We start from the raw sequence: 23,233 nt of genomic DNA on the forward strand, positions 1-23,233 counted from the left end.
CAAGAGGCCAGCAGGTGAGAGGCCAGCAGGAGCAGCTGGCTTATAAGGAGGATGAGTAGCTAAGGGAGAGAAGCCTGTGAGCTGGAGGGGATTTAGGGGAGAGGAGAGGGGAAGGGAGGGGAGGGGAGGGGACAGGAGAGGGTCTGGAGTGGAGGCTCTGAAATGTATAACAAGTACTTGTGAATAGGGACTGAGGAGCCTGGCAGCCAGCATGGGCTTTGATATGCTACCACAGGTGCATATCAATGGAGAGCTCTATCCCTTCTGCCAGAGGCAAGGGAAATGGCTGCTTTTAGGGACAGAAAACACATTTCACAGATTTCTAAGGAACGCTGTCTTTTATCTAACAGCCAGAAACCCGTCTATAGTCTGGCTTGAGCTCATTCTGGATATGTGGACAGCCTGAAACCTAAGAGTGTTATCAGAAATTTCGGGTTGCCAGATTTGCCTGGGGAAGTTGGGGGGATCCCCTCAGGGTTCTTAGTCCTGTTAATCAAAGAATTTAAGAACAGACTCAGAAAAAATGCTAGAGGTAGATCTTATTAGTATCGATAAGAAAAAAAAAAACAAAAAACAAAAACCCAGGGCAAGTAAGCTGTAAATCTGGGTACTTGCCAGGAGGGAGGGAGACAGAGAAGAGGAAGATGCTTTGTGCTGCTGGTAAGCAGACAGGTGTAGGTGTAGCAGCTATGTGGTGGCAAGGAGGGCTTTAGAGAAAGATTAAAAAGGCCCAGGATCCTGGAGACAGCTCACTGAGGCTCTGGCCATAGTCCAAAAGAAAGAGATGGAGGGAAGAAAAAAGAAAAAATACATTTTTCTGAGTCAGGGCTCAGGTGAACAGACCTACGAGAACCTAGGAACAGCACAGAGAACAGGGATTTCTGGGAGGAAACATTTCATTGTCTCATTCTAAGGATAATTATTCCTCCCATCTCTTTATCATGGCCAGTGAGCTTTGGTTGACTGGCTGGTTCTACTGGATTAACTGTTAAGAGAAAAACAATGGCATTTCTCTATCTGGAGGTAGATTCCATATTTATGACCAGAAGGAAACAGCTTCTTCTTAATGAGTTCCCAGTGCCTCTCTAAGAATTGGATTTTCAGGATCCTCTCATCTTGTCTCTGACTCAGCTTCCCAGCTTGGTTGTTCCCACCTCATCTGGTGGATGAACTCCCTTCCTGCCTCCCCATCTTACCCTCACCCTACCCCTTCCCCCATCCTTCCCCCACTCCACCCCTTCCACAGCTTCCTGCCTGTGATTTGCTGTGGCCTCTCCTGCCTGTCTCCTCTTGATTAGCTTTTGTTACTTTCCCTCTGTGACTGGGAGGGACTGGCAGCCCCTGGCAGTTGTATGGCTCTGGAAACATGAAAGTTGGGGAGTATCCCACCTTGGATGCAGGGGTGTTGGTTGTCACCTGTAGAATAGCAGAGGGGATCAGAATGCTCCTGACTGTCTAACTAAGAACCATTCTCTACTTCAGTTTATTGCTTTTACACTGACTACTGTGGCCAGGGTCTGACTGACTACTTTGTGATCTCTGCCTGAGAGCGGCTAAGGAGGAAAATTAACTCATCTTCAAGGAGCACACGAGCCCTGGCGGGTCTGAGCAGTGCCTCCCAGTTCACTCTCACCTTGGCAATAGCAGAGGCTTCGGCACAGCATCAGATGGCTGCGGTTAAGCTTCTGCAGCTGGAAATGTTCTAATTGGAAAAGGGAATCCACAGCCACGATGTCCTTCGTTAAATTCTCAGAAGCATAAGCCTGGCCCTTGGACTTCAGCATCATGGTGTTAGCCTGCCTTTCTAGGTCAAGGTTACCAGTTCCCTATAAAGCCCTTATTTTAAACTTCAGGTGTTGCCCTACCTATGTGTGGGCAGTGACTTCCACAGGTCTCAGTATGATTGATGGGCTTTTGCTGAAAACAAAACCCATTTTATTTGGACAGTGGCATTTGTGACCCAGTCACAGCTTGAGTTGACTTTAGATTGCTGTTTTTCAGAGGTGCGGACTGCACAGAGTGCAGAAAGACAGATAGCCAGGGGAAAAAATCCTCCTTAGTGTACCTTACTTCAGCTTCTACCACGCCTGTCTTTGCCACAGGTCACCCAAATGCATTGTGCCAGCTGGGGAGACGGCTGAGTTGGTAAAATGCTTGCCTCGAAAGCTCAAGGATCTGAGTTCAATCCCCATCACCACATTAAAGACCCAGGCATAGTGGTATACTCTTGTAATCCCAGCTCTTGGGAGGCAATGGCAGATAGATCCCTGGGACTCACTGGCCAGTCAGTATTGCCCAGTCAGTGAGTTCTAGGCTAGTGAGAGGAATTGGTCATTAAAAAACAGGGTGAATGGCACCTGAGAAATGACACCTGAGGTTGTCCTCTGGCCTCTATACACACAAATGTACCTGCACACAAGTATGCCTGCACACACACACATATGAACACATACACAGCATCATGAAGACATCCATGATGATGTGGTGTTGGGAGCCGACTTTAGCAGAAAGCGGCTAGATCAACTTTGCAGCCATCTGGAACCATATACCCTGACGAAAGATTTGGTTTTCAATAGCCTACAACAGCTGAAGCACACTCTGATATCCCACATATTTTGTGTTGCTGTTTACTGGCCCCAGCTGCAAGGTGCACGTGGTAGTCATGCCTGCAAGGCATTGCAGTTCACGTGCTGTCCACGTGCTATCTACGCCATACATGCCTGTAAGGCACACGTGCTATCCACGCCTGCAAGGCATTGCGGTGCACGTGCTGTCCATGCTATAGACGCCTGTAAGGCTTACGTCATATCAACACCTGCAAGGCACGTGGTATCCACGCGCCTACAAGGCACGTGGCAAAAGCCTATAAATAGCTCCGAATTCCCTTCAATAAAAGAGACTTGATCAGAATCTCTGTCTTGTCTCCATTCTTTGCGTCTCTTCTCCTTTATCCCCACTCTCTCTCTCGCTAGACCCTGACCCTCGGACCGGAACGGGCAGTACGGGCTACAACAATGTGGATGGATAGTGCCGAGAGACTTTCAGTGTGAGATGCAGTTCCTTGTCGGGGTTATGTTAGGAGCACAGTGGGAGTGGCCTGTCTTCAGGCGTGCTGTGGTGTGATCTATGCCAGGGACTGGTCTTTCAGCTCTGGAGATGGCCCCAGATACCTTAGGACTTCTTCCCTGAGTGCTTGTCCTGAGTTCTTTTGGTTTCTTCTGGCTCCTCAGGTGTAAGTGGGTGATTTAAATCTCACTCAGGGTTAACAGAGGACGAGAAGGCAGGCATCTTAGAATGTATGTGTAATGCCAGCCTGGGGTTGTTGATCTTCCTGTCCAAGCTGCCCACTGTAAGGAGACATATTTATACAGTGTAGTATTTACTATTCTTCCTCGCTTTGTCTAGACGTTCCCTCACCTTCACTGCAGTCTCATCGAACAGTCCTTACACTCGGCTCAGACTCCAGACAGGCATGGGCACACTCTAGCTGGCTTCGTCCACAGTGCTGCCGAGACTCAGAACACTGTAGACAGGAAACGAGGGGCAGCTGCCCTTCTGTAGGGGTGGACATGCGGCCCCAGCACTGCTGTGTGCCCTGCTGATGCTCACGTGGACTGGCAGTCAGTGCAGACTTACCCCTCAGCCCTCACCGTGGGCACATGGCCCTCTATGGGGGTTAGATATTTCTCCTGGTCACCCAGTCATACATGTAACATACATCTAGCAATAGGACAGGCGTGACTTCTTCTGTTCTGAGGTGTAGCCCTGACTCTAGGACCTCACAGTCTGACTGCTTAGAGTTAAGAGGGCTTTCAAGAGGGGATTAGGGTAAGTTGAGGCCAACAGGGTGACTCTGATTCACATGATTGGGACCCTAATAAGAAGTGGGGCTCTGACACAGGGTAGCCTGTGAGGACAGGGAGAAGACAGCAGCTGCAAGCCAAGGAGACAGGTCTCAGGAGGAACCAGCACTGAGATTCCATCTGGGACTTCTGATGCTGTGGGAACAAATGGATGCACAGTCAGAGACCGAAACACACAGGCTGGGGCGCCTCTGGTTGGATTTGATGAAGATCAAGACCCTTTGGACTTTACCCTTGCAAATTGGCTTGGCAGGCTATGGCCAATGAGCATGGTGTGGAAGACTTGTTCTGGTGGTCTCCAAAGCTCCTGCCCTGTGTGTGCTGAGTCGAAGACCCAGCACGGGTGTTCTCTCCATCGGTCCACAATGCATACTAGCTTCCTGCTGTCTGTACCTGAATATTTTCAGTTCCTAGCTCACGTCTTGCAGAATACTTTCGAATGCACGATGACCAAATACTAGAGCAGCTATTTGGGTGCTGTCAAGGGTGTCTATGGCTGGGGTGGTGGCGCTCTGACTGTTCTTTGCATTACAACACTATTTGTCTTGGATTGGACTTTGACAGTGAAGTTCACTAATGGACATATCCGTGTCCTACACTATTGAACATCATGATCAGCCCCAGCTCATGCTTGTAGCTATGTGGGTTTGGGTGGGCGTATTCCTTACTTTTCTATTGCTCTGATAAAACACCTGACCCAACCAAAGCAACTTACAGAAGAAAGAGCTTATTTAGGCTTATGACTCCAGAGGGATCTGAATCCATGATGGCAGAGTGGAGGCATAGAAGCTGATGTTGAAAGCTCCGAGCTCCCATCTTGAATTCCAAGCAAGAGGCAGAGGGAATTAACTAGAAATGGAGCAAGTGTTTTAACTCTCAGAACCCGCCCCCAGTGACACACTTCCTCCAACAAGGCCACACCTCTAAATCCTTCCCAAACGGTTCTACCAACTGGGAACTAAGCAGTCAAACACAGGAGCCAATGGGGATCATTCTCAATGATGACCAGCACAAGGGTCATCACCAATTACTCTCACCATTGCCCTCACCCCCATCATCCCCATCATTCCTAATTGATAATTCACCGTTATCTAATTGATATGCCCAGATGTGTAATTCCAAATTCAGTCAAGTTGACAATCAAGATTAAAGGTCAGGGGCAGGTTATTTATATATCTGTTACTTCAGAGGCTGTAGTGACTGCCTCCAGGTATGCTGCCTCATACCTCTGAGTTCAGAAGTCCAAGATCAAAGTGCTAGCCCAGATTCCCCAGGATGCCCTGAGGAGCCTCGGGTCCACTCTCCAGTTCCAGGGCTTTGTTGAAGACCTTCAGCTTTTTTTTTTTCCTCTAAAGAAACATTACCCCGATAATCCTCCTGAAGCCTCCTCCTATGTGTCTTCTGTGACATCCCCATTTACCATCTCTGTAATGCCATGGTATTAGGTCAGAGCCACACTTCTCCAGTGTAGCCTCATCTTAATTGATCACACCTGCAAAAACCCCATTTTTAAATACGCCTCTGTCTTCGTGGGGTGTGTGTTGCTTATGGTCACCTGTATCTTTCTGGCTGCCATGTGTGTGGAGTGAGACCCACATTACTGAGGAGTCAACACGGTGGCTGGTGGCCACTTATTAGGTCTGCCCAGCAGGTGGGTAGCAGACCCAGGCCTTTCTGACCTGTGAATTCTAGCTATTCCCAGAAGGAGCTCCATGGGGCACCCCTGGTGCTTTCCAAAGCTGCTGTTTTGTTTCTCAGGGTTGGTTCTTGCACTAGGGAGGCACAGACTGGGCATCACTGCTCTGCCCACCAAGTGCCAGTGAGTGCCAGTCTTTGTATGGGCTACAATGGCAAACAAGTCCCCTGGGAGGCAGCATGCAGCCCTGGGCCCCTCTAGGCACTTGCCAGTTGTCAGAGAGGCCACTGAAATGCTCTGGGGTGTGGCTGTGTGAGGGAACCTGAGTTGGGACGTCCCATCTGTGTACTGTAACTCAAATCCTGCAATGATTCCTGAACTGGGAGTGGCAGGGTTATGTGCAGCCCCAGGAGGCTATATCTCTTATCGTGCTTTTGTTGTGTCAAGATCACAGAGAGTTCTCACCTAGCCCCTTGGATGGAAGCAGGCCGGCCCATTGCCTCCTCTCTGGAAGGAACAACTGGTCCCACCAGGTCATGTAACCCAGGAAGGTCAGAGGGTCACCCTGAACTCAGCCAGTGACACCTGAGAGAGGCCAACAGGAGCATTCATTCATGTGTGGGGTGTCAGCTTCCCTGGCTGGGGTTGTAGCTGCTGGACTAGTGTTCAGGGTGGACAGCAGCTGAGCCATTTTGCAGCCATGAGAACCTGCTGGCGCTCAGGGACAGGATCCTGAAGGCAGCAGGGCCTTCTGTACCCTTAGGCAGACACACACGAATCCCCTGAGAAGCACTAACTCTAACCTCTTTCAGTAGTAATTCCTCAGCTCTTCTGAGCTGTCTTCACAGTAGGAAAGCACGTCTCTGCACTCCTGCTTTGGCTGAGGAGTGGAAACCAATTGTAATCCAAAACAAATGAAGAGTCTTAGTTAGACATGAACCTGATCTGGCTTTGGCTTCCCTTGGCTTCCAAGGAGTGCCACAGAAGGCTCCTAGGACACAACTGAGTGTCACTATTCCAGTTCTTAGAGGCAGGGATGCATCTTTAGGACTGTGGGCGATGGAGTCCCTGCTGGTGCTGTTTGACCTTTTAAGAAGTTACCTCTTACAGTAACTGATTTGATGCTCCCCAACCCTGCTCAGTGCCACCCCTCACCCTTCAAGTGGTATGTACAGATTGGATTTTGGTTTTCCATTTTTACGTAGATATACATGGCGTGCATATACAGATACATGTTTGGCTACCTGATGTCCAAAGTGGATGTCTAGAATCATCCTTCACTGCTCTTTCAACTATTCACTGAGGCATGGTTTAAGGCTTTATCAATCAAACCCAGAGGTTGCCCTTATGGCTAGTGCCATCAGCTAGCTCTGCTGGATGCACTGTCTTTGCCTCCTGGGGCTAGAATTACAGGTGCATACCACACCCACCTGGCATTTACATGAGTTCTAGGGATTTGAACTCCAATCCTTACACTTGCACGGCAAGCGCTTTTGACCACAGAGTTATGTCTCCAGATGTCTAGTGCATACAGTTCAGAGATAGTGCTGGTGATGTGAAGACTCTCATCCCTCAGGCTTCCCATGGTGAACTCTTTAGGCAAGGTGTCAGAGTTGCCAGAGAGCAAGCCATGTACACCTCAAGTGGCACTGTCGCACAGTCAGCTGCAGCACCAAGGGTTCCATGTAGTGGACTGAGAATCATGCACAAGACTCATTTGATCTTCATCAGGAAAGAGTGTGATTTCTACACAAGGGTACACCAGATCTATTATGTGTTACAAATAGGAAGCTATGCAGTATATCCAACTATGTGTCTCAGGACAGCTGTAAATGCCTCAAACAAAAGAGATTTCTTTTTCTAACTCAGTCACATAGTTCTCAAACATGAACTTTGTAGATGGCAATGTTATACTCCAATATGAAATGCACTTGGGAGGATGCGTGGAAGCTTTAAAAACATGTCATCATTGTGTATGAGGAACCTGAGTGTCCATAGATCTGAAGGTCCAGAGGGGGTCCTGTAACCCCTGGGATGTCTCAGAGGCAGTTGTATTTAGCTGTGACCCTCAGTGTATGTCCCCCGTCACAATGCATTTGAGCGCTCTGGTGTGCACATATATGATAATCTCGGATTCAGTCTCTAGGCTGGCTGGTCAGGTAGTCTCAGGGATAAGCCTGTCTCTACCTCCCAAGCACTGTGATTTTGTGAGGGTTCTGGGGCTCAAGCTCAGGTCTCATGCTTAGAGGACAGGCACTTTATTGACTCCCAGCCCTGATTGAGTTGCTTTCCCCAGCCTTTCTGTTTGAGAGACAGAGGTAAACTTTACTTTGTAGTTAGGAAGCCACAGCTCTTGGCTCTTATGTTCTGAACGTGTAGCAGTGGGGCAGAGGTGACAGGAGTGAAAGGAACAGGAATCCTTTGATCCTGTGCCCAGGTTAGTAGCTCTGATGACCTTTGGCATCCTGACTCATGTCTCCGTTCTTCCTGCAGAAGTGCATTCGATTTAACCCAGATGCCACCGTGTGGGTGGCCAAGCAGCGGATACTGTGCACGCTGAACCAAGGCCTGAAGGATGTACTCAACTATGGACTCTTTCAGCCAGCCAGCAATGGGCGTGACGGCAAGTTCCTGGATGAGGAACGGCTCCTGCGGGAATACCCACAGCCCATGGGCCAGGGTGTGCCTTCCTTGGAGGTAACTAGCCGTGTGTGACTGTATGAGGGTGGGCTGGTGCTGTGCAGCCTGGGTGCACCTGAGGGCAGCATTTTAGCCAGGCTTCCTTTGGTTTTCCAATGGAATTTTAATTAGAAAATTACCCATTCTACAGTTAAAATCTGGCTTCTCGGGACTTCCCTGTTAGGTGTGTGTGTGACAGGTACCTTCTTGGTGGCTTTGGGAATGTGGATCAGTGGCGTGATTAGTTAAAGACAAAGTAAGAGCTGAGTTTATGGTGGCATCTGGAAGTGGGCTGGGGTAAGATGCAGGGCTAAAATGTTGTAGTCTAGCAGCAGGCATGGACATCCTCCGGTTCCATCCAGAAGCTACAGGCTGAGCTTCGGAGACACACACTCCCCAGGCAGTCCCAGTAATCCAGTTCTTCAGAACTGACTTGTTTTGACACTTAAAAATCAAGAAAGTTCCTGTCTGAGTCATGGGCGTAGTGGACTTGTCATCTTGTGTGGGGCAGAGGGAGAACAGAACACAGTTGCCTCCTTCCGATAGTACAGGGGTCGGTGATGGTCTTAGAGAGATGGCTCAGTGGTTAAGAACAGCTGCTGCTCTTCCAAAGGATTCAAGTTCAGCTTCCAGCATTTAAACATACACACATACCCATGCGCGCGCGCACGCGCGCACACACACACACACACACACAGATTGCTTTGTGTTTTAGAGCACTCGTTGCTGTTGCAGAGGAACTAGGTTCAATTCCCAGCACTCACTTGGTAGCTCACCACCATCTCTAACTCCAGTTCCAGGGGATCTAATGCATTCTTCTAGCCTCCTAGTTACAGTTCCACACACACACGGCACACCAATATACATGCAGGCAAAACACCAGTAGACACAAAATAAAAAGATATTTCTTTTTGAGACAGGGTTTCTCTGTGTAGTCTTGGCTGTCCTGGAATTCACTCTGTAGATCAGGCTGACCTTAAACTTACAGAGATCCACCTGCCTTTGCCTTCCAAGTGCGGGGGTTAAAGGCATGTGCTACTACCACCCAGCATAAAAGAATATTTTTTAAAAATTACATTTTCTTACTTTTTATTTTATATTCGTGAGTGTGGATCCTGCATGTTTGTGTATGAATCAAATATGTGACACACCCACAGAAGCCAGATGACATCATCAGGTGCCCTGCAAGTGGAATTATGGGTGGTTGTGAGCCACCACGTGGGATGCTAGGAACAGAACTCAGGTCCTCTGGCAGAACAGTCAGTGCTCCTAACCACAGAGCCATCTTTCCGGCTTCCTAAGTTTTTTGTTTTTGTTTTTGTTTTGTTTTGTTTTGTTTTGTTTTTTAAAGGCTAAAAAAAGGAAAATAATAGAAGGTCAGATTTCAGTTGGGGAACTAGCTTATGCCTTCACCTGGAATGTTCCCATGTTCCCATGTTCCTACCTTTATTCCTGGAAGTATGACAGTCTCAGGAGAAGATCAGGAAGGAGGCACAAAGCGACCTGAGTTCAGGAAGGTCATTCCACTCTGGGGCCTTTGGGTGTTGTTGTCCTTGTGAGACAGAAAAGGAAACTGAGGCTGTGGTGGGAAGATGACCAGTTCAGAGTCACTCAGCAAATAGAGGACCTTATGTTTCCTCTCAAAATCTCAGTCATGCACCTGCCCTTAGTGTTCTCTGAGAACCTTCTGCAGTGCCTCTCTAACAGTCAGCTACACAAAGGTCTGGGTGTCTGGGAGAGGGGTGCGTGGTAAAGCTGACCACTGGGTCACCGCTTGCCATTAACTTCAATTCCACTTCTCTGCTCTGCAACGAAATTTCCAATCCCAAATAGGCAGCAGTGTCCTGAAGGGCTAGCGGGGGCCTCTGAGTCCTGGGCAGAGGGTACATGGGATTGCTCACACAGCTCTGACAGAGGCAAGTGACAGGGAACAGAAATATAACATCCACAGTGCACTCCAGACAAGCTCAGGTCAGGTGGGTCCCCACAGACTGTGAGCCAGTAGGATGAGGTCATGAACTCTGGTGTGGCCATCTTACTCTTCATGCTGAGGACTGCCTTCCACAGTTGAGAGCCTTCCCTTTGTCCTGATGGCTGCCAGATGGTGGGACTCTTAAGGGGGTGGGCTCTGCAGTACAGACACCAGTGTCTAGGTTAAGCCTGCGGTTCCATGTCCTTGGCCAAATCACTTTTCCTTTGAGCATCCATGTCTGGCGTTTAGTCATCTGCAACCTTTCTCTTGTTTCCATGGCAGTTTCGCTACAAGAAGCGTGTGTACAAGCAGTCCAACCTGGATGAGAAGCAGCTGGCCAGGCTCCACACCAAGGTATGGGGTGTGTGTTGGGTAATGCTTCCTCCACCCTATCAGGTCTCCTCTGATCCTGTTGTGTTGTCTCTGGAGGACTCATTCCCCTGGGAGTGGCCTCTGTATACCGTGTGGGATGAGGCCTCACCATGCACTTCGCAGGGAACCTAGCCAGATAGCAGGCAGCAAGGTGGCCAGAGAAGCTGGTGAAGGTTGAACAGGGGGTTGCTGTTCCTCGGGTGCCCAAGGGAGGTTAAAAGGCAGCAGGAGTGGGATCGTGGGATTTGGATACGTAGTGAGGTAGAGGCTGGGCACCATCTCTGATTGCTGTTACTGCCAAATCTGAATAGGCCTTAGAAAGGCAGAAAATTCTGGCACAATGGGAGGAGAGCTCTGTGCTACCTGGAGGGCTCTGTGCCCACTGAAGGGATGATGATTCCCTGTGTCACACCTCAGACATGCCAGTGAGGCCCTGGCAGTCAGGAACATGCCTGGAGCAGGAGGCAGAGATCCTGAGGCCTGTGGATGGAGCCTGGAGAACACAGGGTGGACACCACCTCTCCTTAGACACCCTGGGGTGCCTGGTACTGGCCTGCCGAGCTCTCCTGCTATGGGGAGCGCGCCCGGGCTTTCACAACCAAACGTTCCTTGTTTCTCAGATGGAGCAGGGTTGTCACTGTCGGTTTCATTCTTGCCTTTCATTAATTTTTTTTTAAATTAAGCTAGTTCTTTGACAGTTTCATACTGTATGATCCATACTGTATAAATGCATTTTGATTGATTGATCTATAATTTTCCTCTTACCTTCCTCTCATCTCTGTCAGCCACCCATACTTCCTACCACTCTGGTTCCACCAGGGCTGTGTGTATGACCGTTGGGTTGAGCCTATCCACTGGAGCCGAATGGGCTCGCCGCCAGTGGATCCACAACTGAAGCCAACAACTCCTCAGTTTTCTTGAATGTATCCGTAAATAGTTCGGTCATTAGGGGTAGGCCAGAGCCCCTTGTCCATCTATGCCTGAGTGCTGATGGACCCACTCTTGTGCAGACCCAGTACAGGAGCCCACAGCTGTTGAGTTCAAGACTTCAAAGTCCATGTCTTGCCAGGAGATGGCACTGTGCAGCCCTTCTTGCAGCTCTTGTTGTCTGTCTTTCCTCCCTTTTTTTTCCCAATGTTCTCTGAGCCTTAGAGGGGATAGTATCAATGTCTCACTTCAGGTGGAGCAGTCACAAGTTGCTTATTCTCAGCCTGTGCAACCACGAGAGGCTCTGAAAGCCCTAGGAAGAGAGGTTTCTCTGATTAAGGCCAAGAGTAACATTGTTTAGGGAGTAGGCAGCTTGGCGCCCTGTCAATTTAGTGTTTCCCCGCAAGGGCCTGTGACTTTCCCTACCATGCATTTTTTTTTTTTTTTTTTTTTTTTTTTGGACCCAGTTTATAGCACTGGGTTTGGATTCCTGCTGTGAAGTGGGCCTCAAAGGGAGTCAGGGAGTGGTTGGTCATTCCCACAACTATTCTACTGCTATCATGCATTGCCTAGCAGGTTGATAGCGTGGACTGTAGGATTTATAGCTGGGCAAGACCGTTGGTACCTTATCTCCCCTAAGATAGGACTATTTTGTAACTTCTTAGAATTACGAAAGCTAGCCGCCCATGAGGAAGTGTCCAGCTCGATTTCAGGTCCACTTTGATTTCTCTAAATCACTCAATAAGCTGTGCCCTGTCTTCAGCTCGAGGTCTCATTATCTAGTTCTCATGAACAACCAGACAAATGGCAACAGCCTGTACCGTTTTAGGGGCCTCTGTGGCCTCTCTGACCAACATGGTTTTAAGTGTTGTGCCTAAGTTATCCAGAGGTAGCTGGCAGCTGTCCTTGGATCCCTGCCCTTTGGTATACCACAGTGTCCTTGACACTGTGACACCTCAGCCATGTCCTGGCCAAGTATGGTCGAGGCTCTTCTTATTTTTATTATTATTGTTGTTATTTAATGTTCAGGCATAAATCCGTGTGGCTTTAAAGAAAGATGTCAATGAGTGATACCCACAGTTTAAATGACACTCCAGATTTTGGACATTTGTTCCAACCCCAGACTGTAAGGGGTTTGGATGGGAACCCAACTGATGGCGGGTGCCTGGACAGCCTGGGAACATCGTCAGGCGAAAACTCACAGGTGTTCCTGTCCTGTGTTGTGGAAACGATGGATCAGGATGAGGGTGGGGCCCAAGAGATATGCTGGGCTCTTCCTGATCCTGCGGCTGGGCTGCCTGCTGAGGATCAGGAATGCTGTAACTTCTCTAATAGAGAAGGCAGGCAGGCTTGGGAAGCTCAGGTCCTGTGGCTGACCTATGTGACCTTCGTCCTGGACTAGGTGTCCCTGAGGGCAGGTGTCACTGTTTCAATCTGGGACTAATGGGTGGGGTTCAGTAGTCTCCTCTTTACAGATGAGACCCTCAGCCTCAGCCTCCCTTTTGGGAATGGAGTGGAAGGTCTGAGTGAGTCCCGAGACTATCCATTGTCACCCTGCTCTAGTGATCTGCTCTCTCTCTCCACATCAGAGCATCTCTTGCTCCCAAAATAGTGGAACCCACTTCTGCAGCTATCATAACTTAAAAACCACAAGTAGACTGGAATCCCACAGCTCCAGGGTCCTCAGCTCTCTGATATCACAACTAGGATTTAGATTTCTGGGTGCCTGGGTTATGGCTGTCAGGAGTGGTAGAATGATTTCTCTGGGACCTCTTTAGATGATCTGAACGCCACTCACCAGGGTTCCATCCTAGTGACCCAGAGACCCCTAGTGTCAGCATATAGGAATTACAGTTCGTTGTGAGAATCCTGGAGGGACAGACACTGAAATGTTGTTACAAAGATGGCAAACAGCTAGGGTTCTGAGATATTTATCCAGAACAGGCCCATAGTGTTGGCTGTGTGTTGACCTCACGCTTGTCCTTATGTGAGCCTTGGTGGTAGTGGTGGAGGTGGGGTCAGCAGTGCCCCATGCTAGAGAAAGCTAGTGCCTCCTAGCGGGTAACCTTTTCTAAGTCTATAAAGATTCTCTCTCCCTCCCTTCCTCCTTTCCCATCTATCTTCCTTTCTTTTCCTTCTTTCCTTCCTTTCTTCCTTTCCTTTTTTTCCAGCATAAGCTCATGTTGTCCAACTAGCTTTGAAATCATTATGTAGCTAAGGATGACCTAGAACCTCTGATCCTCCTGGCTCCAGCAGGAGCTGGAATTAAAGGTATGCACCTGCATATCCAGTTTATGCAGTATTGGGCTCAAGCCTAGGGCCTCATTCATGCCAGGCAAGTTTTCTGCTCACTGAGCCTCACCGCCTGCCCCTGTGTCGCAGCCCTCGCTGCTCCACGCTGCCCCACGTTCAGACAGCAGGTGATCCGGCCCACACTGCCCCACGTTTGGGGACCAGGTGCTCCAGTCCGCAGGGGTCAATCAACAGGGTCTAGCAAGAGAGAGAGCGTGGGGATGGAGGAATAAGAGACACAAAGAATGGAGACAAGACAGAGAGTTTGTTCAAGTCCCGTTTATTAAAAGGAAATCATGGGTACATATAAGCACAAGCAGGGGAACACAGCTGAAGACGCTTTACCACGTGTGCCTTCAGCTGGGGCACTAAACAACAAAACAGGATATGTGAGAAAAACAAGATGTTTATCAGAGTGTGCTCAGCTGTTGTGGGCTGTTGAAAAATAAGTCTCTTGTCAGGGTATATGGCCCGAGATGGCTGCAAAGCTGATAGCTGCTTTCTGCTAGGACTTGGCTCCCAACACCCCTGTAAATATATTTTTCATAAAGATACTTCTTTTTTGTTTGTTTGTTTCTTCTCCAGACCAATCTGAAGAAGTTTATGGACCACACTCAGCATCGCTCAGTGGAGAAGCTGGTCAAGCTGCTGGACAGAGGCCTGGATCCCAATTTCCATGACTTGGAGACTGGAGGTGGGTGTTCATGAAGGAGGCCTTTTCTGTACTCTAACGAGTAAAGCGATCGTCCATTCCTTGGTTCAGGTTACTCTGCATCATTCATCTCTTATGCTTATGGGGTTTACCTGGGCTTTGAAGTGGCTCCTTGCCTTAGTTAGGGTTTCTACTGCTGTGATGACACACCATGACCAAAGTAACTTGGGGAAGAAAGAGTTTATTCAGCTTAGGCTTCCATGCCAGGGTTCATCATCAAAGGAAGTCAGGACAGGAACTTGAGCAGAGCAGGAACTTGGAGGCAGGAGCTGATGCAGAGGCCGCAGTTACTGGCTTGCTCAACCTGCTTTCTTATAGAACCCAAGACCGCCAGTCCAGGGAAGCTGCCACCCACAATTGGCTGGGCCCTTTCTCATAAATCACTAAATAAGAAAATGCCCTACAGTGAGCTTATGGAATGTTTCCTCAGTTGAGGTTCCCTCCTTTCAGATAACTCTAGCTTATGTCAAGTTGAGATAAAATTAGCTGCTACGCTCTCCAGGCATGTAACTTCTGATCTGAAGGCCTGTATTTTTCTCCTTGCTCTCTGAGCCTCTGCCTCAGTGCATACATACACACAGTAGGTGCTCCTTGCATAGGTGTTAGGATAGAAGAAAGCGAATAGATGCCATACATGTGTGGGGCTGTTGCCTGCTGACTGGGGGCCTTCTGCAGAGCCCCTAGGATGCATGTGCTAACCAGCCAGCACTGCAATGTCCTTGGGTTTTTCCCTCTGTCTGGGTTCAGGTTTCCTGGCAAACAGGCTGCTGCATGCACATGTCTTATGCTCCCTGCTGGGTGTTGGGTTCCTTAGGCTTGAAATATCCTTGGGAGAAAGCTGCACTGGTTGGGGAGAGGGCTCTTGGGGAAATTTGACTTTAGCAGTGGGGTCCTTTTTCCTGCCTTTTTTCCTTCTCTCCCTTCCTCTCTTCCCAGGGTACCCCAGGTCCACTGCTGGCTCCCACATGGCTTCTTGTCACACCTAGAAATTACTATGTACACAAGATATGAAGGTGTCTTATATAGTGTGGATCTTGTTTGTCATTTGGGGCAGCCTGGCTGACCCCTCAAGCTGAGGTGGGCCCCACTGGGTACTGACCTAGTTAGCATGCCCTAGTCTGAACCCTGATGTGGGCTGGGTTGCCTCTTTGCTCCTGTGTTTCTTTGGGTTTATCTGTAAGCAGCATGAGAACTGGGAGAGGGCTCTTTCTAAGGATGGTGGTGACGGTGGTGACATCCAACATATCAGGAGAGATTAGGAGTCTTGGCGAGGGGATGTGAGAGGAAGTCCTGACCAGAATGAGCAGGCACCAGGCCAAGGAAGAAGCTCCCCAAAGGAAGAAAGTGATGTTTATGTGCCTTGTGGTGACAGGATTCCTCCTATGGCCTCAGGGGTCCTGGCTTTGTACTGTCTGGTCCCCACTTTCCCCATGGCTCTAAATTGATTCTCCCATGCATTGACCTCGAGTTGGCTCTGGCTTGCTCTGCATGGATGGGAGCTGCCCTGTCCCATTCAATGACATGCAGCTCCCCGAACTCTTGATATGAAAGTAAAGTGTAGCCAGGAATGGCACATGTCCACAACCCAAGCACTCAGAAAGCTGAGGCAGGAGGACGACAAGTTTACTGTCAGCTTGGGCCACATAACAAGTCCCCCATCTCAGATTAAAAGGTAAGAGAAGGACCATGGGTATAGTTCAGTGGTAGATTGGGTTCTATCACCAAAAAAAAAAAAAAAAAAAAAAAAAAAAAAAAAGGAAAAGGTCTATGGGTCTCTGAGTTCTGAAGGATGAACTGGAGCCTTCAGATCTCCACAGATGACCTTCATTCAGGCCTACAGCTCTGTCCTCAAGGTCTGTGGCCTGGGTTTTCTCCTAATCATGAGTCTTTGGCCTTGGTGGCAAGCTGCTTGGGTCTGGTTCTCTTTCTGTGTTTTATGGTGACTGTTTCTAGAAGATTCTATAAGGGATCAGACCAGGCAGTATGAGCCTCTCGCCTTGCCATGTTCATTAGAGCAGGCTGGTGTCTGCAATGGGGTTTTTTTCCTGATGGGAGCTGCTGCTCCTTTGCTCCCATCCCCTTTTACATCAGGGTTTCTGGTTCTGGGGTTAGAAGCAGCTGTCATTCCAGGGCACAACCCAGTCGACACCGACTGTTTTGAAGCAGAGGTGTGCGTGGGGTGGCCTCTCTTAGCCCCATCTGGAGCTAGAACAGAGGTAGTAATGATGGGCAAAGAGCCGGTGCTTAGAGAAATTCCAAGAGATTCTGCCCTCTGGGTATGAGGGACCTGGAAGTTCAGAGCACAAAGCCCGCAAGTGATGATTATTCCGTCTTCTCTGAAATGCAGCCAGTGTTCAGTGAAACACCCTGATCTAGCTAACCAGAGATTGACAAAGGAAACCAAAAAGCCTGTCTGTCCTCTCTCCTGTCATTGCCCTCTAAGAAACAGACTGTGACATCTACTCACTTCTTAATGGAATGTATTGGTCTTAGAATAATCTAGAGATGACTAAAAGTCAAATATGACATGGCTTTATAGAAGGAGCTTGTGGTGGTGCACACCTTTAATTCTAGCACTTGGGAGGGAGAGGCAGAGAGGCAGAGAGGCAGAGAGGCAGAGAGGCAGAGAGGCAGAGAGGCAGAGAGGCAGAGAGGCAGAGAGGCAGAGAGGCAGAGAGGCAGAGAGGCAGAGAGGCAGAGAGGCAGAGAGGCAGAGAGGCAGAGAGGCAGAGAGGCAGAGAGGCAAGGCAGACGCAGAGGCAGAGGCATGTAGAGCAGAGCTCTATGAGTTTGAGGTTAGCCTGGATTACAAAACAAGTTATAGGATAGTCAAGGCTATACAGTAAAACCCTGTCTAGATGGGGGAAGCTAGGAGGCTCCTAGGTGTCCCAGGCCACTAGACCTTGTCCTCTCCGCAGCCCCACACTTGTTTTCTAGAAAGGCGATGCCTCCTCCAGCTCTAGTAGACTTTGGATATCCCTTCCATGTTTTGAAAGCTTGAAGCTGGGTCTGGTGACGTTCTGAGTCACCCTCTGATTAGCAGATTCTCTGTACACCAGACACCTTTGTTCCCCAAGGAGAGTCAAATTCAGCTTCTTTCTGAAGGCCTAGGCATGCCACCAGCCTTGGCCTCAGCTCTGCATCTCAGAGTCAGCTGCAATGGGGAGCCATAACTGAGGCAGCAGTCATTCTGGGCTGACTAACATGCAAGTGACATGGGAATCCCAGTGGGGTGACCTGCCACTTAAAACCACATGGTCTGTCCACAATAGTAGATGTCTGTAGCTGCTGGAAATGTCCATTTCAGTAAATAATATGAAGAGAAAACTGAAGACATCTCTCCTAGTGGAGGGGTCCTTGGGTCCCTCTCTGCCATGATGGGACCTCTGGGATATGAGATGGATGGCAGCTCCAAGCCCTGGAAAGGCCGTCACAGTGACAACCCTAGGGGACTTAGTCCATCACTTTCACACTCTGGGTTTCTAAGCTTTGAGGTGTGCTCAGATGAGAGAAAGGCAGCTGATTAATGAACTGGAAACTTGCCGTACCTCCAAAACCTCTGAGAAAGGCTTGGAATAGCACAGTCCCCTGCCTGGCTGCTCCTGCAGAGACACTTCGCTCATCTGGACTCACTTCTAAGACCTGGTCACCACTGGTCCTAGTCTGCTCGCTATTGCAGCCTACAGTTGAAGCCTGTTGTGAAGGGAAGTAAGGACAGGAATGTGAGGCGGGAACTGAAGCAGAAGCCATGGAGGAGTGCTGCTTACAGGCCTGCTCCCCAGGGGTTGCTCAGCCTGCCTTATAGGATCCAGGCCAAGGGTGGCATCTCCCACAGTGGTGTGAACACTTCCACATCAATAATTAACTAGGAAAATGTGCCACAGGCTTGTCCACAGACCAGTCTGATGGAAGCATTTTCTCAGTTGAGGGTCCCTCTTCCTAGCTGACTCCAGCTTATGTCAAGTTGACAAAAATCCCCAGCAGCACACCAAGTGAGAGATTCCAGGCAGTGATGCTCCAGAGCTGTCAGTGAGGGTGGGGGTAGCTTCTAGCTAAGTTCTTTATCATCCTTGAGAGGTGCTGTTTCCACCCACATATGACTGTGGTCGACTCCTGGGGAGCCCCATCCTTCTCCCACATGGCCCAATTAGAAGCTTCTGTGGACATTCTGTTTCCCCTTCCTCGGAGCTCTGTGGCTTGGGGAGTGGAATGGCCTGTCTGATGACTTATGGTCTGTATCTGTCACACAATGAATCACAGTGCATGATCAATACCCCAGGAATTGCTGTGTCTGGAGGGAGCGGGGTTCTGAGACCTCATAAACCTGAGTCTGCAGACAATGAGAGATGTGCAAACGAAGGCAGCCTGCCGCCAGTTCATAAATACTCCCCCCTCCAGTGAGTCGGGCGCGTCTGGTTGGTCCTTGGAGTTCTAATAAAGAGGCCTATTGTTAGGCGAGAACTCAGATGCGGTACCTAGTTATTTTACAAGTCTTCTTTATGCTCCTGCTCCCTGAGGAGCATGGGAAGCTCCTGGGCTAGAAGATAAGGTTCATCAAATATGGAAGGTGTGAACCAGGAAAGGCAGCCTGCAAAGGAAATGAGTCTAGGATTGGGTCTAAGGTCCATAAAGAACCAGTTTTAGGGTCACAGAAAAATCCCACTGGGCAGCTGGGGTGTAGCTCAGAGCCAGAGCATACAGAGCCTGTCTGCCTGGGGTCTTGGGTTCCAGCCCAACTACTGCCCAAACAACAAACAGATATGACAGCATACACCTGCAGTTCCAATACTCAGGGTGGGAGGCAAGAGGATCTGGAGTTCAAGGCCATCCTCAGCTACATAGCAAGTTGGAAATTAGCCTAGGATACATGAGACCGTGTCTCAAAATAATTGATTAATTAACTCTAACCCTGAGTGTGGACCATTCCCACATGCACCTGCACCAGCTGACAGTCAAAACTGCTGTGGTGTGTTTGTCACAACTGAGGCTTAGGGGTTACACTAGGGCCACTCTTGGTGGGTCACAGATTCTGTGGGGTTTGCCAAGTGTGTGACTCCTGTACCTACCATCAAGCATCATCGGGGACCCTATCACTGTCTACACACCCCCCAGCCACAGTCACGTGTGTCCCTGCTGTCTCCTCCTTTCCAGCAGTGTGAGTGTGGGAACTGGGCAGTATGTTACAGCCAGCCTGGTTTCATTCACTCAGTGGCCTGTGTCCAAGTTTCATCTGTGCCTGTCTGTGTCTTTTTAAAGTATTTACTTAATTGTGTGTTGGGGGAGTATGTGCACCGTGCACATATGTGGAGGTCAGAGGAACTCTGTGGAGTCCTTTCTTGCCTTTCACTTTTATGTGGGTTCTGAGAATTGAACTCAGATTCCTAGGCTTTCTCTGCAAGCACTTTACCTACTGAGCCATTCTCAGTAGGCCCAGCTTAATTCTTCATAGTTCTAAATAATATTCTTCCCAGTCAGTAGTTTTCTTTTTAATTTATTGACTTAGGATAGAAAAATGATTCTATGAGATCTTTAACAATTATGAACATAGGTTTTCCTTTCCTTTTTTTCTTTTTATTTTATTCTTTTGTATTTTTTTTTTTTTGAGACAAAATCTTTCTTAGATAGTTCAGGCTGACCTTAGACTCAAAGCAGTTCTCCTGCCTCAGCTTCTTGGAGTGCTAAGAAATAGGTGCAGTACCATACCCTAGACATATATTTTCAGCTTTCTTGTGGAAACTCCTAGATCTCTAGTTTGGCTGGGTAGAATGTGCTTGATTTTTTTTTTAAATAATTACAATTATTTTATTTCAGATGTATGGCTGTTTTGCCTGCCTGCATGTCTGTGTACCACATTGTGCAGTGCCAATGGGGGCTAAAAGAGGGCATCAGATCTGGCACAGGAGTTACAGACAGTTGTGAGTCTTCATGCAAATCTTAGGATTCCTACTGCTGTGATAAAACGCCATGACCAAAAAGCAAGTTCTGGAGGAAAGGGTTTATGTGGCTTACACTTCCACATCTCTGGTCATCATCGAAGGAAGTCAGGACAGGAACTCAAGCAGGACAGGAACCTGGAGGCAGGAGCTGATGCAGAAGCCATGGAGGAGTGTTTGTTACTGACTTCTTCCCCATGGCTTGCCTTGTAATAGAAGCCTGGACTACCAGCTCAGGGATGGCACCATCTACAATCACTAATTAAGAAAATGCCCTACAGGCTTGTCTACAGCCTGATCCTACAGAGGCATTTTCTTAATTGAGACTTCCTCCTCTCAAATGACTAACTTGTATCAAGTTGACATAAAACTGTTCAACACAAAGTGGTTGCTGAGAATTGAACCCAGGTTCTCTAGAAGGGCAGTCAGTGCTCTTAATTGCTGAGTCACCTGTCTAGCCCCATTGTACTTTGTTTTGTAAGATTATGCTGAGCTGTCCTTCAAGGCACCCTAGGTGGCTGCACCCTGTCACATTTTTGCCATTGATGAGGGAGCAGGGCCCTCTGTCCTCAAGGGTTAAGGACTCAGTGTTCTGTGTTTGGCCATTCTGAGTGCCTGCAGCACATAACCCCTGCAGTGTCCCCTTGAGGTGTGAGTGCATCTCCTAGGGACCTGGGGCACAGCACACCAGTGTTCCATGTGTAACTAACTCACTGTCGGTCAGTTCTCTTTGTTGGGGATTTTGTTCAGGTGTCTCACCCACTTGGGGAGGGGGCTTATTGAGTTTACAGGTTCTCTGTGCATATTGGATATCAGCCTCTCATACATTTGTGTTTGTTGTTGGAAATATTTTCTCTAAGCCTGTGAGTAACAGAGTGTCTTTGCATTAAGTCCCTCACCCTACTATGTAAGAGCCTTGAGGTGTTTTTTTAACTTTAAAATTTTTATTTATGTGTATATGTGTTAGTATGTATGTGCACGCATGTGTGCGTGCATGTGTGTTTATGTCTGTGTGTCTTCATGTGCCCATAGAGGCCAGTAGAGGGCATCAGATTTCTAGAGCTGGAATTACAGGCAGTTGTGTGCTGAGTCAGGTGCTGGGAACCAAAATCAAAACTTGTGTGAGAGCAGCCTGTGCTCTTAATTGCAGAGCCATCTCTCTGGCCCAAACGTTTTTGTTTTGTTGTCGTCATTTGTTTTTTAATAAACCTTTCTTAGAAAAGCTTTGGCATGGGGAGTTTCTGCAGACCGCTCACCCATTGCTACCCTTTGACATCAGTGTGGCATATTTTGCCACCATTGACCCTCATACCCACATGTGAGTATTACAAAGCCCATGCACTATTCTGATTTCCTCAGTTTCCTTAAATGTTTTCTTCCTGTCAGAGGATTTCAGGGGGCCTGTAGCATCTTTACTTGCCATGTCTCTAAAGGCTGCATGGCTTTGATGGTTGCTTGGACTTGATGACCTTGGCAGCTTTGAGAACTGTCCTGGGATTTATTCAGATGTCCCTCTGTGCATGTTTGTCCAGTGTTTTCTTCCTGACTGGACCTAGATCCTGTAAACATGAAGAAGTGTGGGGCTGGGAGGAAGATGGCAGAACTGAAGCATCCTTCTCACCTTGGGTGGGGTCTCCTGCTGTTGGCCAACCTGACTGCTATGATGCTGACCTCCCCAGCATGGCCCTGACTGCAGCTTTTCTTCCCTGAGCCTATCCCATACAGTGTGTTTTGGAAGGGGCTCAGTTGGCACAGCCCACTATTAAGGAGTGGGGAGTTATGTCCTGCCTCCTGAAGGGCACAATGGAGACTCATGTCTGCCTGTGAGCTTGTCCCCCCGGCTGCCACTTATTGGTCACCTAGTCTCTGTATGGGTTGTGTGCTTTATGTAGGTGTCCCTGAGGAATGGGCTTTAGGATCCCTCAGGTCTGAGCTCCAGGGGGATGCTCAAGTCACACAGAACCTGTGCACATCCCCTGGCAGCCTGCATCATCTCTAGATTGCTTATAAAACCTGATTCATGGATGCTGTGAAAATCACTCTGACATTGTGTTACTTCTTCGTTATATTTTATTGTTGTTATTTTTCAATCTGTGCACTGCATTAACTTTCCCTGGGAAGATGTGAATGAACTTCTGTTCACTCTGGGTAGATCAGAACAAAGAAACAACCCCAAGCCCAGCCCAGATCAATGACTTAAATCAGACTTAGTAACAGGAGCAGTGAAGGTATACTTGTAGGAGTTGGGCTGAGGTGTCACTCACAGGAGCCTTGGTGAAGTGTCAGTGACCCTGAAACAGCTGCATCACTGCAAAGCCCCACCCCAACTTTGTAATGTCCCCAATCTGCATCGATGGAGTCCCACTTCATTCACCTTCAGTTCATATCCCATAGTGCCTTGGGAGAGACCTCATGTAGCTTGGCAGAATTTCACACACCTGGGAGGGAGGGCCAGGTGGGAGCAGCTGGATCTCAGGTCTGGGTCTGATGACCTTCCTCTCCCTTGTCCTATGAGAGAATGTCCACTGGCCTGATCATGGAGGTCTCCTGTGGGCCTCAGCTGCTCTGGTGAAGATGGGGACAGCCAGTGTTAGAGAGGAATGTGTTTCCTGATGCTGGGGTTGGCTCAGTGTACAGTGAGTGGCTGGCTGGTTGATACTGTAGCCTCCGAACTCAAGCTGGAAGGCAGTGTTCTCTATGGCGTATTTGTTCTACATCTTGCATTTCACACTTAGGGTGGCTCAAGTCAGCCTGTGTGCCCCACCTCCAGTCCCCATGTCTGTGACACACTCATCATTCCTCCCTGTGTTAAATTTTCCATTCTGGGACCCCTCAGCCTCCTAAATC

General features: G+C 48.7%; 1 protein-coding gene across 17 annotated transcripts in view; it reads left to right on the top strand.

Moving 5' to 3' along the window:
* The window catches only part of Shank2 (SH3 and multiple ankyrin repeat domains 2), a 441,204-nt gene that overhangs the window by 70,523 nt on the left and 347,448 nt on the right, over positions 1-23,233 (top strand). For all 17 annotated transcript variants that reach the window (XM_076914200.1, XM_034510387.2, XM_076914238.1 and 14 more), the window contains 3 exons: positions 7,993-8,196; positions 10,433-10,504; positions 14,327-14,435. In XM_076914200.1, coding sequence (XP_076770315.1) covers positions 7,993-8,196; positions 10,433-10,504; positions 14,327-14,435 — 385 coding nt within the window. The remainder of the gene's footprint in view (positions 1-7,992; positions 8,197-10,432; positions 10,505-14,326; positions 14,436-23,233) is intronic.

Source organism: Arvicanthis niloticus, chromosome 1 (assembly GCF_011762505.2).
Source record: "Arvicanthis niloticus isolate mArvNil1 chromosome 1, mArvNil1.pat.X, whole genome shotgun sequence".
Classification (NCBI taxonomy): Eukaryota; Metazoa; Chordata; class Mammalia; order Rodentia; family Muridae; genus Arvicanthis; species Arvicanthis niloticus.